This window comes from Bidens hawaiensis, unplaced genomic scaffold (assembly GCF_021521415.1).
Source record: "Bidens hawaiensis isolate Kalapana, Puna unplaced genomic scaffold, B.hawaiensis_p1.1 tig00027287_1, whole genome shotgun sequence".
Classification (NCBI taxonomy): domain Eukaryota; kingdom Viridiplantae; phylum Streptophyta; class Magnoliopsida; order Asterales; family Asteraceae; genus Bidens; species Bidens hawaiensis.
In genome coordinates this window covers 248,291-268,936 of record NW_027494400.1, presented here as the reverse complement: position 1 = coordinate 268,936, position 20,646 = coordinate 248,291, and the positions used below count along the sequence as shown (strand labels likewise).

General features: G+C 35.3%; 1 protein-coding gene and 1 pseudogene across 2 annotated transcripts; both read right to left on the bottom strand.

Annotated features, from left to right (window-relative positions):
• Positions 1 to 572: 572 nt before the first annotated feature.
• LOC143575032 (ubiquitin carboxyl-terminal hydrolase 26-like) lies at positions 573 to 6,320 on the bottom strand. The gene is made up of 14 exons (XM_077059498.1): positions 6,304 to 6,320; positions 6,008 to 6,122; positions 4,078 to 4,677; positions 3,722 to 3,977; positions 2,944 to 3,656; positions 2,742 to 2,850; positions 2,471 to 2,652; positions 2,124 to 2,408; positions 1,833 to 2,040; positions 1,671 to 1,742; positions 1,376 to 1,606; positions 1,035 to 1,298; positions 833 to 974; positions 573 to 754 (listed from the first exon to the last, which is right to left on the bottom strand). The coding sequence occupies exons 2-14, from the start codon at positions 6,088 to 6,090 to the stop codon at positions 642 to 644; spliced, it is 3,258 nt and encodes a 1,085-aa protein (XP_076915613.1). The 5' UTR covers positions 6,091 to 6,122; positions 6,304 to 6,320; the 3' UTR covers positions 573 to 641.
• A 9,830-nt stretch (positions 6,321 to 16,150) lies between these two features.
• LOC143575040 (nucleoside hydrolase 3-like) lies at positions 16,151 to 19,982 on the bottom strand (annotated as a pseudogene). Its single transcript, XR_013142701.1, has 10 exons — positions 19,903 to 19,982; positions 19,275 to 19,610; positions 19,029 to 19,204; positions 18,660 to 18,938; positions 18,423 to 18,551; positions 18,125 to 18,322; positions 17,496 to 17,749; positions 16,903 to 17,107; positions 16,521 to 16,829; positions 16,151 to 16,435 (listed from the first exon to the last, which is right to left on the bottom strand). The product of XR_013142701.1 is annotated as a nucleoside hydrolase 3-like (transcript).
• Positions 19,983 to 20,646: the final 664 nt, after the last annotated feature.

The window sequence follows — 20,646 nt, the reverse complement described above, 5'->3', positions numbered from 1 at the left end:
ATTAAGATGTAACCATATTTATATACTCAACAAAGGTAGAGCTCAAGGCTGAAGCTCTCAACTTATACAGTTAGACGACTCTACGAGCCTAGCCTGACTTGTAAGGGAGAACCACTGATGGTTTTAACCTACACTAAACAATTACTCGTTTTGGCTTGTTACCCTGTAACGGGAGAACCACCGACAATTTCAATCCCTATTACAACTTTTGTATGCAGAAATAACCAAACACATGTAAATATGTAATCATAAACATGAAAAACCGGGCAATGCCACTGTCACGGCTCAGCCACTAATAGGCATATCATATGCAGAGCTCTGTCTGTAGCAAAATAAAGCCAGTTACATGGATCATTACAGGTAGCAAAATAACCAAAAAACACAGTTTTCCAAACTCGGTATTTTACAAACTTTTAATAATGTGCACAAACAGGCATAGTGAATATCTTCAATAACCGACACTCGATTCGCATCCTTCTGAAACAAATGAGCCAACGTGAGTTAAATTACGACTTCTATGATAAATCTCATTAGTATAAGCCAAAAAAGTGATGTTAGGTCTAAACATTTACCAAAATTTGTCGATTTCTCTTCCGATATACAATAATACTTGAAGCATATAACATTTCAAAAGATCCTGCTTAATTGTAGCATCCTTGAGACACAACCTGTGTCCCTATATTTGATGTCAAAAGTGTTCCCGTAAAACCTCCCTCCAATTGCTGCACCTCCATTTTTGTATCAGAAAGCTCATCTGGAAAAACACGAAACAGTAAAAACAAGTGTATAAGCAAATAAACATATACTCGCACTACTATCATATTATTCTTACCTGCAATGTCACGGTTCTCATGGATCTCTGAATCGGTCACCCATAACACATCTCCCGGGAATATACACTCATCAGCAAGAGTAGCAGTCTCCCCATCAACAATCTTCGTACCTTTGTGTAGTATCTGGTTTTCCTTAACAATCTGCAAAAACTCAACTCTGTTAAACCTAATTTCGGAGAGAAATTTGGAAAATAAACATACCCCGAAAGATTGCCAAATCATCATCTTGAGTTCATATAAAGTTGTAGTTCCAGAAACATTCAAGTTTACTGAGTTCCCATAAGATGTCCTTCTAGAACGTTTAGAGATTCGTCGATTAGTCGGCTCCATGTTTCCAGATCCTTCAAGAATATATTTTGGTGGCTCTTTCCCGCGAACAAAACAAATGCATATATCCTCGTTACAGTAGTTTAGTTTCCTCACTAATTCACAGCTTTCTCTTTCACCAATGCAATCTTCACACACCTGTAATAACTTACAAACACCACATGAGAAAATTATCATACAAAGTACTCTTTATTCGTCTCAGAAACTAAATATACCTCTGGATATGTTTTAACTGTGGGCCCCTGTGACTCTGTCTCACCATTTGCATCATCAAGATTGTTAACATTTTCCTCTGTGATTGGCGTATCTTCAGACATCCCCAACATACTATCTTCAACAGAATTGCTTAAATCAATTTCAGCTAGTATGCCTTTTTCCTGGTTAACATTCCAGTCTTTGCAGAATAATATCCAGTCATTTTCGGTAATAATTGTCAACTCGTCTACCTGAAAAATCATTAATTTTAGTTGCTACAAAATGAAATATATAAAAAGGAATATATGAACTTACAGTGGGAGCCTTTTGGAGGATTACACCACGTTTCCTTACAAGACTAGGAGGTCTATGAAGAAGTCTTGAATGCTGTTTTAGATTATAAAATTTATGAAAACTAACCACAAACAGCTATAAAACAATATATCCCAAAGTATATCAAGAGCAAGAATAAAAAACCTGTTCACATTTCAGTGATTCAATGACAGTATTCAGGTTTTCTGGTTCTTCAGTAGAAGATGCATTCTTGCCAACTGCTGTAACATGGGACCGCCATTTTGAAAGCCAAGAAGTAGGTAGCAGGTAGTATTTGTTATTAGAAAAAAGCGGTACGGTTTTTCCAAGAGCTAATTTTTCATGAGATTGGCGCTGTTTTAGCTTAAAGTCCCTACATGTTGACAGATAAAGTCAATGAAGTCAAACTAATTCACTAATTGTTTAACAGAATGTTTAATTTAAAGTATAAACCACCTGAGGGTATCTTCCATGGAAGTGACTTCAGTGAGTTCAACACTGCATTGAGGGCATACATCAGAGTCATAAGGAAAAACCGAACAGCCAATCATATCATCTGGTTTTACTTCATTGGCGGACTTATATATAAAAAGCCATAAATTCTCTGGTACTAGGGCCCGCCTGGCTCCTGGAGCTTGTTCAGGCATAAGTGAACCATGTGGACACCTGATTGATGCTGTTGGTCCAGTATCAGCTTCACATGGTAAGTCAATGTTTCGTCTCCGTACCCATTGACCCAACCTATAATTTAATGTAAACTTGAGTGGTAGCTCTAAGAATGCGACAGATAACTAAAAACATACCATGACTTGGAAACATAGTATAACTGTCCATCAGGACATTTCCCAGCAAGTGCTGACTCAGCAAGTTCTCTCATTGATGTCCTTCCGTCTCTGTAGCTATCTGCACTTACAGTAGCACGTGCTGTTTCCATAAGGCACTCAATGCAGCAGTCATCTTCACCCAATGCTGGACCACCTCCATGCTTCATTTACAAAATTTCATAAAAGTACAATCAGTTATCAAAACAAATTATTTTAGCAAAATAGTTATTATACATATATAATAAGGTACCTTGGAAGATATTGTATTCCAAGCCTTGGTTGATAGCCGTTTCATAGAGGTAATCTTTGAAACTGGTACTTTCCCGTGCACACATTGAATTGGTTTGTTGTCAATTTCACTGCACAAATATAACATCATCACATATGAGAAAATATAGGATTTTAACATAAAACCAATGGGAAAGAAAATGTAAATAAGACTTGAAGCTCACGTAGGACTGATGTTATCTGCCCATTGGCGAAGCCAATCTACAGACATCCACCTAAATGACTCTGTAGGTGACTGAACAGGCGCTTCAGATATAACTGATCTAACCTCCAGTCGTCTTTCGTTGATGAGTGCCAGCTTGGCATCTTTCTTGGCATTGTACTGTTGACAAGATTCTTCATATGACTTATTCAACTCATCAACTTCCTTCAAAAGATGAGGTGGAAGACAAGCACCGCCATTTACTTTAAGTTCACCAGATCCCATTTGAGATTTTCTATCACCATTGGTTTGATTCCTAAGAGAATACATCAGCATATATGCATCAGTTGAAGAGAATGTTTGTACATGTTTATTAGTTTCAGAAGATGAAGCATCTGTATGGTTTCCATTTACAACACTTTTAGGTTCTACCGGACCAGACTGTCCACCTGGCACAGATTGTGCAGGTTTACTAGGTGTAGTAGAAGAACCACCACCAAAAGGGTGTTGCCCCAATTCAGAAACAAGTTCATCATCAAATTCCCACCATAAACCTGTATCTTGATCTTTAATATGAGCTACATAATGGCCACTGTTAACAGCAGCACCCTTGTGAATTAAAACCGCTGATAAATCATATATCATTTCAGATCCACTTTGTTCAGATAACCATCTTGCCATATTCACTTGTCCAGAAAAAGAGAATGCAGAACTTATCTTCTTCTTTGTTGTAGTCTGTGAAGATTATAAGTGTCAATAAACTATCGACGAATTAAAATCGGAAGTGTTTTTGAACTTACATTAGGAAGGAAAACACAACGTTTGAGCTGGAAAATAAGGACAGGTGGCAGTGACTGCAGCTTAATACTACGTGTAGCATTTACACGAGTTGCACATGAACTACAGAAATACTGATTATCTCCTTGAAGCTCTTCAACAGAAAGGTAATCATCTAAACTTTCATCCAAACCTTTTAAGCCCTTTACATTAAGTTCCAGTCCATAAAAATCTTCAACATTTGATGAGGCTTCTGATTGGTTCCCACATTTTGAACACCTAGGTCACCCAACAAGTAACAAAAAGAGATAAATCATCACTCACAGCAGCTCATCAATTGATTACCATAATAATACAAATCATATTAGAAGTAGCTTACTTGGTCACATGGGACACACCTCCACGAAAGAGATCTTGAACAACAGTTCTGGCCTTAGAAACTTTTGAGCAACTCAAACATTGTTCAAGCAATGAAAAAAGCAACGTAAGAAACTCATGACTATCTTGCTGAATACCATTATCTAAAGCCAGTGCTTCAATAAAAGGAGCTGAATCAACGAAAGCCATTTTACTAGCATGAAGCTGTGCAAAAAGCCGAGCGATTTTATCCAAAACAGGCTGTTGTTCCAATACCTCTGGCTCAACAGACAATACACCTTCTCTGAAAGACTTATTCATGTATAAAAACTGGAGTATGCTGTTTGCATAACATGTGGCTCCAAGATTTGTTAATCCAGCTGGTGTGTCAAGCGAATCACGGGTATCCTTAGAAGGATCAGCGCCCAGTGAGGAAACAATTTCAGAAGTCTTTTGCCATAATCCAGATTTCCGGTTACCATTTAGTGTTGGAATCAGCCCACAAAAACAGTTAAGGTTATCTTTAGTGTTCACTCTACAGCCTGGAAAACAAACCGGCTTCTCATACATATATAGCTGCCTTATTTCGTCCTTTGACACTGCACCAGACAAGTGAATTTTCCTAGCAAAAAAGAAAAAGTTTAAAACTTAGCATATAAAAAATCAGATAACCGCAAAACTTCATATTAACACTTCAAATAGCAGATTGCAGTACTTAAAAGTTATCTCAGTTTTACATTAAACTCTTTAGATAAAAATAGATATACTTGAAATTAAATCCATCTGAGCTTAAAATTCTCAAGTTACTAGGGTCCAAAAATATATAACAAACAACAAAAGTGTATAATTCATATACTGTTAACATGTCTATAGCAATCGAATGAAGCATAACTGGAAAGGAATACTCTCTCCAAAACACAATCAAACTTCAATTAAGTTTTGTGTAGATTCTACATATAACCGTAGAATACCAGATCAATTTACACAAAAACAAGAACAATTTTAGTGCAAACTTTTTGGCAAAGAAAACAAGAATAACCGCCAAACTTCGTAGTAATACTTCAACTAGCAGTTATTATAGTTGTTACATTTGTAGAATAAGTTATCTCAGCTTCGCCTTGAACTCTTTAAAATATATATATTCTTTAGATAAAATCCATCTAGTCTAGAATGCCCAGAATTATAATATATAACGGACATCAAAAGCTTAAAGTTAATATTTTGTGTCTATAGACCAACAAACAACAGTGATTGTTAACAATATGTCACAATAACAATAATAATCATAATCATTTTGTATCACAAAAGAAACCCTAGGTTTGTCAGATTCAGAAAAACACAAAATACAGTTCAATAATGAAACCATTAGCACACTAGAAGCATGAAAACACATTGAATAAAACTCAAATCCCCTGTATAAATCAAAAGCTTAAAGTTTATATTTTGTGTCTCTAGACCAACAAACAACAGTCTATATGTCATTTTGTGTCTATAGACCAACAAACAACAGTGATTGTTAACTATACGTCACAATAACAATAATAATAATAATCATTTTGTGTTACAAAAGAAACACAAAATGCAGTTCAATAATGAAACCATTAGCACACTACAAGTATGAAAACACATTGAATAAAACTCAAATCACTCGTATAAATCAAAAGCTTAAAGTTTAATATTCTTTAGATAACCGACATCAAAAGCTTAAAGTTTATATTTTGTGTCTATAGACCAACAGAAAACGGTGACTGTCAACTACATGTCACAATAATAATAATAATAATAATAATAATAATAATAATAATAATAATCATTTTGTACCAATTTTTCCCCAAAAAAAACCCTAGGTTTGCCATATTCAAAACAAACACAAAATGCAGAAAATGCAGTTCAATAATCAAGCAATTAGCACGCTACAAGCATGTAAACAGATTCAATGAAAGTGAAAGCACCTGTACAGATCATTAATAAGTTCAGCATTATTATCCGATCGCTGCCGCTTGTTTTTGTTACGCGTACTCGTCCGATTACTCATTTTCTCATCAATCAGTTTCCAATAATCCAAACCTGCAAACGGAACTGCAGAAATCAGTTGAATTTAACGAAATACGTAAAGCTTATTCGATACGGACGTAATTTAGGGTTTTAGTTCTGAAAAAAATAAATAAACGATTTGTTGTTGTTTTGTGATGAAATTGAAGATATAGAGAGAAGATGGATGAATGATTGTTATTATTATTATTATTACCTGTGCTGTGCAGATTGAATTAGAATTAGAATTAGGGATTTGATTAGAGAAATTTGTGATGATTGAAAAAAGATATGAGATGAAATTTTGGGGAATATAAATAAATTAAGGGGAAGACTAGAGGCTCATACAAATAGTACTAGTCACCCTTGATCTTGATCCTTACCTTTTCATTTTGTTGCATATAACGCTCAATTTGAATTATGCTTAGGTACGTGAATTATGCTTAAGGTTAACAACACAAATACGCTCAATTTGAACTCTAGGCCTAATTACGTGCAATGTGTAAAGAAAGAACGTTCAGGGTTGAACCCAACTATGCTCAAAGTCAAAATTAATCGATTGAAGATTCAAATTGATGATTAACTGGATCAATTTCAAAGTTTAATTGATCAGTTGGCTTCAATTTTCAATTCTTATCAAATACAATTGCTAAAACAAACATGTGAACAAAAGCGATGGTGATTATCTCACGATGGGGGACGGATCGTTGGACGGTGACGGTGGATGGAATTGTTGGGGTAGAGGACGATGAACAATTCGCGTGTTTGTGATTTTAGGGTTCGCGTGTTTTTTGAAAATCAAGGGTGTTGGTAGTCTCGTACCTAACGTATGATAAACAATTATTGTATTAGATCGAAAAATAATAATATTACATTTTATTTGATTTATAGGCACACTCAATAAAAAATAATTTTAAATAAAAAACTACGAGAATTACATAGTGCAATTCTATACATACATACATACATACATACATACATACATACATACATACATACATACATACATACATATATATATATATATATATATATATATATATATACAGGAAGATGATCAAGAGAAAACTCACCTTTAGAGAGAAAATTTAAAAACTTCTAAAAACTCCTAAAGAATTATTTTTAATTAAAAATAAAAAAATATTTTCAAAATTCTGTTTTAGCCATTATTCTTATATTTCACTCGAAAAATATAAAAAAAACCCGATGTAATGCACATACGTATTACTGTGCAATACCGTTGTATTACACATGTGTATTACTATGTATTTTTGAGTTTAATAGTGTTTTATTGCATATATTCAATATTTGTGTATTGTATATGTGTAGTAGTGTTGTATATATAGAAAAAATAATAATAATAAAATAAAAGTCGATGTAATGCACATGTGCGTTAATGTTGTATTACACATACGTACTAATGTGTATTCGATGTGTGTATTAGTCTTGTATTGCATATATACAATAGTGTGTATCAAATATGTGCAATAGTGTTGTATTATATGCAATACAAACGCTTTTGCATATATGCAATGCACACTATTACACATGTGCACTATATCGACGAGGTTACTGGCAAGTTGTTTTTTTTTTTTGGAACCAATAACAACATATAAGAATAATGTTTAAATCTTGTGATCCACAATTAAAGTGAATAAAAAATGTAAATATAAATATAATTTTTTCTCTCTCCTGAAAACATATATAAAAATTAGTAAAAAAATGTTAAAAAATAGCAAAACATTTTTTTTTGATGTTTCGATATTTTGTATTAAAAGTTACAACATATATTTCATGTAACAAAAAAAACGATGTTTTTTTCACAACTCAAATGGGTTTTTATTTTAGCCTTACCTATATATATATATATATGTTGGATAACTATCTTTGTATTACAATTAAGACAAATATACAAATATTTATGTTTTAGTTTTCTATTTAAAATTAGTTTTTTATGAGAACAAATGAGAATGAGGAGATAAGAAACATTAATTGTTATGATTTGTTTGTATAATTTTGTATCTGAAAAATTATAAATAGTAGTTAAGTATATCATAAATTCATAATAATGCTTATTTTCTGGTATTTAAAGTGTTTATATTGTTATAAAGGTGTGTAAATCAATATAACTTCTTTGGAACAAACAAGAATACTAAGGCAATTCAAAAGCATGGATAGACATTTGGGGTGGTTTGGGGGGGGGAGGGGGTGAATATGTGCCGCGGTACCCATGAAATTTTTATATACAATGTGTATAATTGAAACGGTGAAAATGCTAGATCTATTTTGATTTTGAATGATGACGAGATCAAAGGACCCCCATACATTGTTGGTAACCTATAAGAGGGTTGTTTCTTCAAACTTTTTGACTGTCTCCTTGTCAAGCACCCCTTTTCAGCCCATCCAGAAGTTTGGGTAGCCCCTAAACATCACGTATTTACGCATGCTGTGACACCCCGCATGTTCACGTTAGCACCGTTAACCCAAACTTCGTTATCTTACACGTCATGCATAACACTTACACGAGTCACACACATGAGTCCGTCAGTGTGCGTTGGTGATTAATGTCGAATTAGATATGTTAAAATAATTCAGATATAAATGTTATGTGCTATATGATTTTGTGTGTTACACGATCCAGTGCATTATGCTCGCTTAACGTGCTATTAGTTATTATATAAAAATAACACTTCAAGCATATGTTTTTAATATTATCTATGTGAAATTACATGCTAAATGATTATTTGTTTATTTCGTAGCTTGTTGTTTGAAATTCCGACCAATTGCGCGTAATTTGTACGTTCTCACCTTTTATAAAATAGTTTTAATAAAAGTATCAGCAAGGCTTTATATTTATAGACCTGGGTTAGTATTTTAGTTATAATGATTCGTTATAACTCAAGTTGGAATTAAAAATGTTTGTTTGAGTCAAAACTTATTTAAACAAGGACTATTCTTGTGAATATGAAATTAAATACGATTAAAACAAAAATCCCGAACATTCCTAACAATAAGGTGAGTATTGCAAACCCTTCGATTCAATCACAAACCCTTCAATTCAATCTTGATTATTGCAATTGATGGTGTTCTTGAGTAATTCTCACAATTCCTAACATTAATTGGTAACAATTAACGAGTCAAGCGCATTCATTTGGTTTGAGAAAAGTCTATTATGCGCGTCATTAGGTGAGTTAATGCATTTTCCTTGTTTTCTGGATTGAATACACAAAACATTTTTCTTACTTGTTTTCGGGGAGAAAACATGGACATACTTATATACTGGTTTTCTGGAGGAAAACGCAACGACTTGTTTTTTATTTATGTAGTTTCTTATATATCACAAGTGTATACCAGATATCACTCAAAGTCCTTACATACCTTGAACCGTTAGGATGGGATCGCGGGGAAATTTAAGTAATACTACTGGGTTTGACAAACCCCACCTGCTAAAACTCGACTGGCGGTCAGACGGGTGTAAATTGTCCTAACATACATGCGCCGCTGTTTTGTTAAAGACCTAGTAAGAAGGCATTCAGACAGTCAGCTTCGGTTCAAACATCTAGTAGTTTGTAAATGGGTTAGCTACCCTGGTATATTTCAAAAATGCTAAATCTACTTATACACACACTATTTATACTACGTATACTAGATGTATTATATATACTATTTTTTATTACAACTTATGAACTCACCAACCTCGTGATGACCCATGAGTATTTATACTTGCCCAGGTTGCTAGATGTGATAAGGAGCAGATTGCATTGCATATGTCAGGATTCACATTTATCGCGTGAACTTTTATTTCACATTGTTTACATATGATGGGTTGTGCGTGTTGAAACACATGGTTTATTTACTTTAAAGCTTCCGCAACACTTTTAAATTGTTTGGTTTGGATTTTGTTTTCTCGTGTTTGAATGAGACTTAAATAAATGTTTTGAATATTTTAATTTGACGAATGAGCTAGTTTCTGGTATGTCACACGCCTCGTGGTAAAACTTCGTTAGTCGAAATTTGAGGGTGTGACACATGTTATTTCCACGTTAATGTTAAACTTGAATGTTTAGATTGGTCATTTGATAGTTAAATTTGAATGTGTAGATTGATTCTTTTATTTGAGTGTTTAGATTGATTATATTGATCAAACTTGTTTTGATTGATTGTTTTCTTGATGTTTAGATGAAACTTGTCATTTCTTGGTTGATTGGAATTTTTTTTAACGAAACTTGTTACTTGGTTGATTTTATTTTAATTTGATTGTGGTTACATTATTATTTGAATCAGGTTACTTATGCTATTTTATGTAAGGTTTATATTCTCTCAATCTGTCTTAATTCTTCAATACAAACATTTAGACAAGGAAGTCTGTGAACCAACAAACATTGTTACCACTTGTGAGTTGAGATTTGTGAACCAGCATGGTATCTACAAGTGCACACCATAATAAGTATTTTCGAAAAAATATTAAATAACTCATTAAATAAATAAATGTTTTAAAATAGAAATGATGGATTTGAATTTTAAAAGTATATAAAGCTAAATTGCTTATCTAGTTTACGTCATCACAATTTTTTTAGTGCTATCTAACAATAGCCGTTGGATATGCTCCTAGAATTGATTACATTCAATAAAAATACGCGACGTTTATCAAGTTTACGTCATTGACACAAATTGTTGTTGGATATGCTCATAGAATTGATTACATTCAATAAAAATACACGACGTTTATCAAGTTTACGTCATTGACACAAATTGTTGTTGGACATGCTCCTAGAACTGACTGCATTCAATAAAAATACACGAATTGACACAAATTGTGGCAAGTTCCATCACCCATGGTATTACATGTGTTGATGTATTATTAGTTATAATTTTTTATTGACATAAAAGTCGTAGATTCATCCGTCTATAAAAAGCTAAATTTTACGTCAAAATGACCAACATAATCAGTATTTATTAAGTTTCCTCTGGTTAGAAGTTTTTAATCAATCAAATTAACAAGGAATTACAAAATGATGTTTTCATTGATTTGATACTGTATTTAGTCAAAAACACATGATATACATCATTCTATTCTACGTCGGTATACCCACAATCTTTTTCCTCACCAAAGTTTCCTATCATAGTCAATTATTCCGTAGATGTTGATTTGCAAAAAAATGTCGTAATATGATCATCACATAATTCCACTAATGCTCTGAACAACTTGTTAAATAACTGTCCTTTTGCATAGACCTTCAAATGCTTAAATTCAAAGTCAAAATTCGAATTTTCTAATCACTGATTATGACACCTACAATTCATCCCAATAATGTATCATGCAATGTACGCCAAAATATTAACATGGGGAAGCTTGTGTAACATGTTGTGAGGAGGCAGGATGGACATGTCATATGGGTTGGGTAAATGGTCACAGCAAGTAATGACCCACCAAACCCTATTGTCTTTTCTTTTGTATTTTGTAAATGTTAATGTACTAAATGTTTTTGTAAAAATTATATTATCAAACAGTAAAAATATCTCATTTAACAAATTTCTCCTTTCAACATGATTAATTCATTATTGATATAAGAATGTTTCATTTAAATTGATATGAAATTTAATTAAGTATGAAATATCAAACCACGTATTTAATAGCATCCACAACAACGAACCTTCACAAACCGTCACATCATTAGCACATCCGATTTCAAATTTTCCCAAAAACCTTACTTTTTTCATAACAAACCTCTACGAACCTATTAAAAAAATATTAAAGTTATATACATATAATGTGTGTGTATATATGTGAGATAGAGAGAGCAGCAATTTTTAGGTATTAAACAGAGTCGGTACGCAGCGGAAACACGAACACACACGCACAAACGAAAGCGATAAATAAGAGACACGATATTTTTACGTGGTTCGGTCAAGGTGACCTACGTCTACGGGCTGCAACTAGGGTATTTTTATTAAGCACGATACAAAGATTACAATACATGACTATGTATATATATAGATAATAATTAAGTTTAATGAAGTAGGGACCAAGAAAACTCTAATGGGCAATCCTCCATAATTAAATGGGCCGCCCCTTTAGTCTTCTAATTGTCAACCAATAAGCGCGGCCCAAAGGCCTTCACTAATCCTAACAATCTCCCATTTGAAGGCCTTGCGATAAACTCCAGCCCGCCATTCAAGTACAAAGCAACCCAGTCGTCAGTAATGTCAGTAATCTTTATTACCAAGTCTTCCAAGCTTCCAGTTCCCATAAACAAGCTAAGACTTACCCCCTAGTTGCAGCGACCCCCTTCAACATCAAGTACCAGAAGGGCCAGTTGAGCTCCACCGAGCTCCAATTCATCAGCCAAAACTGATCTGTCCTCCATCTCAACTGATACACACGATCCATCAGTTCCAGAGATAACCCGAGAACTATCACCACTCTCCTCTTTTAGCAAGAGTTCCCCAGGAGGGATTTTATCAATCGAATAGTGGTCTTCAAATCCCAATGTTGTTTTGTAACTGTTTCCGGAACACAACCCGCACTCCCACTATCACCAAACCCCTTACCTGTTTTAGACCTACGACCCCGCTCAGCTTGAATCACCTTGGCACAAGGCTCCACTCTTTCAAATTGAACCTTATTTTGCCCCTTCGACTCAGCGAACCCGACTTTGTTTTGAGGGACGGTCATACTTCCCTCAATAGGCACTTCCACCATGTATAATGAACCACACCTGTTTCCGTAGCAATAACCAGACTACCTTTAGTTACCTTCCATTTACCTCCACCGAACTTTACTTCCATGCCTAGTTCATCCAGTTGACTAACAGAGATAAGCCTTCTCTTCAACAATGGAATAACCCTATTACATTCTTCAAGTTCCAAACGGTTCCCAATGGAGTTACCAAATTAACGCCCCCCATGCCCGTAACATTAAGAACATCACCATTAGCAATACGTACCTTCCCAAAGTTACCAACCTTTAGATTCACCGTCGTCTCCCTGCTGTGCGTAGCGTGAAACGAAGATCCGGAATCCATGACCCAAGAGTCCACCATGCTATCAACACTACAAAATAATGCCTCGTCATCACTGACGCCTTCATTAACCTGTGCAGCAGTGTACACCTCAGCAGCCTTTCCTTGTAATCTATTTGGACAATCACTCTTAACATGTCCAACTTCATTACACCTCCAGCACTTCATATTTTTCCGAGTTCTAGACGAACTCCTCCCTCGACTCCCACCGCTCCTGTTATTTTCCCTTCCCCTGTTTGCATAAAACATATCAGAAGATGTTCCACCACTCGTGCTTTTCCGGCGAACGTCTTCACCCAACACAATGTCTCGGACCCCCTCAAATGTCAAACCATCGGCCCCCGCAGAACTAGTAATGGTCGTTACAGTTCCTTTCAACTCTCAGGCAAAGAAGATAACAATATAATAGCTTGAGTCTCATTATCCAACTTCATGCCCACAGAAGCTAACCTGGACATAATTGAGTTGAAATCATAAATGTGACCCGTGACTGAACTTCCCTCGTGCATCCTTGTCATAAACAATTCCCTCATCAAGAACACTTTATTGGCTGCAGACAGTTTTTCATACATATTTGACAGAGCTGTCATCATACCACGAGCCGTGGTTTCTTTCATGATATTAAAAGCAACACCCCTCGTCAAAGCCAATGTAATTTTACCTCTGGCCTTCTTGTCCTTTGAGTTCCAAATTGCTTCTTCGGCTTTATCCATATTATCCGGCTTTTCCTCCAATACAATATCCAAATCATGTTCCCCAAGTAACGCCTCTATTTGCATTTTCCACAATGCAAAATCAGTCCCGTTAAACTTTTCGATTCGAACCTTCCCGTCTTCAGACATCGCAAACGAGAAAACAGATAAAAAAACCAATAAACAAAACTCTAACAAAAAAAAAACCGATGTCCTCTCTTACACCCGAAACTCCTGTCAACGAATACCCGAACCACACAATCAAACCAAACCCGAATACCAAACTGAATCTTGAACACCCAACCTCAGTCAAAACAACCCAAAACAACCAGAAACAAGAAACGAGTAAACTTGATTTCTCCTGATCGACGGTTGAAACAGAGGTTGTAGACGATAGTTTCCGTTGAGCGGCTATCAATTTTAATCCGGCAACAAGAGGCAGGCGAAACTGCTTCTTCTTTGATTAACAGTCATCAAACACGATTGTAACACGTGGTATTCTCCTCGACGGCAACGACGGTTCAATAGCTAAACCCTATACAACTTATGAACGGAAGATATTGTTGCTTCCGTCTCAGTGCACCCGTATGTGTAACGAACCTTCAGCTCTGATACCACTTATTAGATATTAAACAGAGTTGGTACGCAGCGAAAACATGATCACACACGCACAAACGAAAGCAATAAATAAGAGACACGAGATTTTTACATGGTTCGGTCAAGGCGACCTATGTCCACAGGCTGCAACTAGGGTATTTTTATTAAGCACGGTACAAAGATTACAATACATGACTATGTATATATACAGATAATAATTAGGTTTAATGGAGTAGGGACCAAGAAAATTCCAACTGGCCATCCTCCATAATTAAATGGGCCGCCCCTTTAGTCTTCTAATTGTCAACCAACAAGCCCGGCCCAAAGGCCTTCACTAATCCTAACAGGAATGTGACACTTAAGGTTTGTTTCAAGTTTGTAGGAGCAAACTTTCCTCTCAAAGACCTCTCTCCACAATGATGGACTTGGCTTTTCTCGAGTTTGCCCTCCGCCACGTAGATCCGGACCTAGGGAGATAGAGCTTGTTGTGGATGTTCTAACAGTTTATACAGGTATTATTGTGGCATGCTTATACAAATATTGCTTTCGATGTAAGTGACAAGGCCTCATCGATTTATGTTGAGTAAGACCAGATGCTGTGTCATGTTCTTTGCTTGCAACATTTCTATGTTTTTGGAATTGCGTGAACCAACTATACATATACAAATCGCTCATCAAAATGCTAAGGGGTGATCAAGTCCTAAACTCCTAATCTCGATCACAATTAAATTGTTTTTCCGATAAAGGGCAATGCATCACCCCCCCGCCACACTACACACAACCAACAATCCATGTTCAATTGGAAAGAAACTAATATGGTGTTAGTAAGTAGAAACCATTTTCAAGCACTTAAATTGATGCTGAATAATAAGAAAAAAAGTAACAGTCAATCAATGGGATAAAGAAACAATCATGTTCTTGAATTGATGAAACGGGTCAATGTGATTGAAGTTTAAAAGGTAACAGCCAATCAATGAAGTTTGGGGGTCTAGTAAAAAAAGTTGTCCTAAGATGAAAAGTATTTGGCCTCTTCTCCGGTTCTTATATATCGCATTCCATTTCAACATCCTTTTGATCAATCTAGAAGCCATAATCATATGTTGAGTAACATTCATTCAGAGTAAAATAACTTCAAAGATATACCGTATATAAGAACACTTGCAAAAATGGATTAGTGTGATCATTTGACAGATGAGTCTAATGCCATCTTTGCAACCAAAGCATCTTCTTTTGAAGTTGTCTTAACCACTCGCGTAAGTGCTAATTGCATTCCACGGAGTCATTAACGCACACCAAAACCAGCGCGAGCGGTTTTGATACAAAAATCCTCAACCATGGCTTTCTTCACCCAGTGAAATATGAAGAAGAATGTACATTTGTTGGTCAGTTTCATGCCAATTTAGATAACTCGGGTTAGGAGGGGAAGTGCTATCAATAAGAACGATATGTTTAGGCGGTTCAATGGTGATATCAACATAAGCAATAAATTTCTCGTAGATGAACACTTTTTCATGACAACACACAATTGAAATTTACTAGTTGTTAATAAATACATCTCCCGCCAAAAAATAGTTAACTACCAGAAAATGATATAGTCTATAAATAAGTTATACACTTTTCACATTACTCTTTTTTTTTCTGTGAACAAATACAAATCCATCAATTTTGCAAGTGTAAAAGTTGATCAATGATCATAACCTTTTAAATGATTTAACTTTTTTTTTTCTATATCTTCTACACAGGCAATAATCTTCTACGGTGAACTCCATAGCCGTTTTTGCTCAGCAAAGCTTCCTATCACCGCAGATTGTTTTCGCCGAAGAAGATGGTTTGAAAAAATATTGTAACATGACACATCATTAAAGCCCTGCAATACTTTAAATTCTTTCTTTTTCTGTGTGTCAACAATTACTTCTCCATCTCTATTTAACTGTCCTTCTGCATACACCTTCAAATGCTTGCTTTCAAAAGTTGAATTTAGAACCTTATGATCACCCGCGAGGATAATGGCTCCTAGAATCTCACTCACAAACATGTCCTGAAATATATTAACTTTGTAACATGATGCTTAGAGTTTGTGTCAAAACAATGTTCAAATGCACGGTAGTGTTTGGATTGCATACCACATGTCGATACAAGTGATTTCTTTGATGTAAGCGTTGAAGCCTCATCAACAAGCGTTGAGTGAAAACAGCCTCGGGTGTCATCTTCTTTGATTGCAACCTTTTCATGATCTCTGGAAATGCTTGGACTTTACGTTGCGCGTGAAGAGGAATGAGTGTGATGTCGAGTGATGAATCGAATACCATCTTTGCAGCCAGAGGGTCGAGAAACATGTTTAGTTCTGCATACTTGTTTGAAGGGATATTGATCACATTCCCTTTTTCTTGGATATTCTTGAAGTTTATATGTCCTCCTAGAACAAACACTTCCTGTAATAACATATTGCATTAATATTACATTGAAATTAATACAAAATATATGAAGATGAACCGGATTGGTAACCTGAATGATTGAGCTAGCATTACTCTCCGAAAGCAAGATGTTTGCTAAATTTGTTAACGGCCCGTTAGTCAAGATTGTAATTTTTGATCCATCATCGATAGATTTTACTAAAGATCTCCAAACTTCCAGTGCTAATGGTTGTCTAAGTTGAGGGAAATCGGTGTCACGAGGAGCTCCATATTCAACTGAATTCTCCGCCGTATACCTGCAAATTACCGAACCAAGGAACGAGTTTAATTCTGTAAATAATCCATTTTGCCCGCAAGAAGCTCATAAAGTGCTTTAGTTGCCCGTGTGGAAACTTACCACAAGCCGCTTATCATGGCTTGCTCACACTCAAGTAAACTTAACTATGAAGCGTTCATCATCCTTATTAATTATTATGACTCGGTATTTCTATTGTCGATGGAATAATACATAACGATTTGGAATTCTCCTTAGTTGTCACAACTTATAAATTTGACATATTTAATTGTGTATAGAACATCATATTTCTTCACCTTTTAATGTATTAACATAACTCAACTAGTGAATATATCTAAGCTTTTATTTCAAAATTTTCGGCCTTATCGTAGGAAGTAGGATGTGTGTACCTTCTTGGGCTCCTTGGTAGATCACGCGCAAGACCAAATAACGTATCAGAATCCAAACGCCCCCCACTTCCGTGCGGTATAGCTTGTGAATACTTGCAATCGCCAACGATTGGGTTATTCGGATACGACTGATTCACACCAAACACATTGCCCAAACCTACAACGATATCATCACGACCCATCATATGCAACAAGTCATATACCACGTCTATTGTTGCAGCATCCGCCCAACCACTTCCGGTTACTAGTATAGCCTATAATAAAGTAAATAACAAGATGAAACTTGATATTGGTTTGGGCTAAAACGGCAATAGTTTTGGAGAGTGAGCACCTAAGGTTACTATATGTGTTGTGTATCAACCCAAAAGTAGGTACATGTTGAAAAACAAACACTTTTAGTTTATTCTTTTGAAATAATTATACAAACCTATTCTGATAACAGATCATTATTGTAATAAAAAATCAAATTTTTATATGCAAATGATTTCGCATGTTATATATTAAAACAACGATTGATGTCTGTTCTTTTAAACTGTTTGACATGTTTAACTCATTTATAAGTAAACGGGCCATAGACGACGTAGTTACCATCTTCACAAAACTTGAACGATAAAGAACTCGTGTGTTACCTTGAGATAAATTTCTTCAACTGGCACTTTGAGTAGATAAAAGAGCGCCAAGAAATCACCCGCGCTCATATCCATATCAAACACAACAATTTTCCCAAGTTTTTCCCCTTTGAAATTTGGTTTGTGAAGAACTTCTTTGTAATGAGGGAATTCGGTTGTAAAGTTGAATCGGCCTTTATGTAGGGGTCGATTTAATACCTAAAATCGTAGCAAATTAAACTTGTATTAGCGTCTTATGTCTTATGTAATTCAATGGTAAATCACAATATTGGCTTCATATTTTTTTTTATCAACATACATCAAGAAAGTTTACAAAATATTCTCTATCCAAGGTGCTTGATTTGTCGCGATTTGGCTTTGCTCTTGTTGCTACGCGTACACGCACTGAACCTGGTCCAGGTCCGATGACTTCTTCTGTATAACCATCCTATGTAGTTGAAAGAAAACATCAAAACAAAATTTATCTAGAAATAATTGGTAGGCAACTAAATAACTAATACTATTACATATTATGCATATAACTGAATTAAGTTACCTTACATATCCCCGTTGCATTCTCGCGAAGGCAAAATGGATCTTGAATACCTGTTTGAACATGACCGCTATGAACTCCATTTCTCTGCAAGTTAAATTTGGGAATCTTATTGCGGTCATCAAAGAACGCATTCGAGCCATCAGATATCCCATAAGGTTCGTTCGACGTAATCACAGTAATGTTCATGTATTCCATTTCTGCAAACTCATTTTCCTTATGTGTGTTATGCATAAACGATGCTGCAACACCCGCAGTAAATGAATCCCACATGAAATAACTCTGTTCAAAGATAAAGATCATTAAACTATCAAATGATCAACACCGATTATAATTAAAGAACATAAATGTTGATTAAAGTCTACAACATACCGTAAAGAATTGATCATCAAACCAAGTATCATGAGCCATCTTCAGTGACTTAAAACATATTGTGCCTCATATGTATGTTGATCTTTCTCTAATGCCGTAAAGAACTCTTGCGTAATGGGAATAGTATTCGTCGCGTCTAATGGGACGAGGGTGATAGGAATCCTCGAATGAATAACCTGAAAACAAGAGTAAGTTTTAAAGAATTCAAATATATAATAATTTTACTAATTTAGATTGTCTGGTTACCTGATATGCAGCAAAAGGGTCAAGATAGAAGTTGAATTCAGCATACGGGTTACTTCTAAAGGTTGTAAACATGTTACCGCGGTCACCACACTGTTGAGGCTGGCAAGATGAGCTTGCATTTTTGGGACAGCAGCCTGTTGGGTTCTTGGACCTCACACCACCACCCATGATGTAAATGTGATCAATATTTTTATTTAGACTCGGGTTTGTCATAAGAAAAATGGCCAAATTTGTGTGTGCTCCTGTTATTATAACAGTAACTGGCCCTTCGGATATCGTCTTGATCAGTACTTGTTGAGCAGTCGGTTGTCGAAGAGGGGAGTATCTCCGGTTTCCCTAAAATGTAAATTAAAGAAATGACGCAAAATAATAATTTTAAAACTTTTATACATTTATTTCAACTACTCTGGAAAAAAATGATAGTTGTAAAAGCCGAGGGGGGCCAGGGTCAAGGTCAGTGGACCTTGGTCAGTGGTCCCCCCTTTAGTACCGCCAGTCTGGTCACTAAATATATTTTTCTAGTGAGATGTTTTATAAGAAACTTGATGGCTGGAAAAATCGTAACTGAAAATATATGTTTGAGAGCTATAACTGATGTCGTCAAACAACTACGAAATCGTGGATATACCTGTGGAAGAAAGCTTCTTCGGAAACCCATATTTGTATCGATGTCTAATCTTCCTCCACCTCCGACTGGAAAAGATTGTCTATATCTACAAGGTCCGGTAGTTCCTCTTCCCTGTTTGTAAATAAACGTCGAATTCATATCATTCGTCTAAACAACTACTATGTGAAATATGTACAAGTATGTTGATCATCTTATAATAATATACCTGGTCAATAATAGGAAGATATCCACCAACATCTTGTTGTATTGAACCATCTTCAAGTATTCCACCTTCACCACCTACACCAACATCAATATCATCTCGCCCCATCATGTAAAGAATATCATATATTTGATTTGCTGCATGTCCAGCATTTGTCCATGAATTTGTGTTTATTGTGACTGCCTGCACCATGATCATTTTTATATGGGCTGTTTAAGTAGGGAGTGACGAAAATACTATCGCATGTTAGGCATTTGAGGGTCTTTTCAGTTAAGTGTTAACGATCGTTGTTGTTAGTACCTAAGTGTGTTACAAAAAATAACGCATAGAACCTAACCTGTTACTTGAAAATCTTACATGTTCCTTTCTAGAATAAAATATAATCCCTTGTTAAGTAAACTAAAAGACTTTAATTTCATCATTGTTACTATAGATTAAATTGCATGGCTTGGTACCGCTATAAGTCTATAACGTGATTGGACCACGGGGCAGCACCAAATTGGTCAATTTTATTTGTTTTTTTTAATTATTGTTTTTTTGTT

What these genes read in the sequence shown, in the direction of transcription:
- LOC143575032 (XM_077059498.1), bottom strand. Translation starts at nt 6,090, where the DNA reads ATGAGTAATCGGACGAGTACGCGTAACAAAAACAAGCGGCAGCGATCG. An exon ending in TCCTCCAAAAGGCTCCCACT is followed by an intron (nt 1,607 to 1,670) that starts GTAAGTTCATAT and finishes ATGATTTTTCAG; the next exon opens with GTAGACGAGTTGACAATTAT. An exon ending in TGAGAACCGTGACATTGCAG is followed by an intron (nt 755 to 832) that starts GTAAGAATAATA and finishes GTGTTTTTCCAG; the next exon opens with ATGAGCTTTCTGATACAAAA.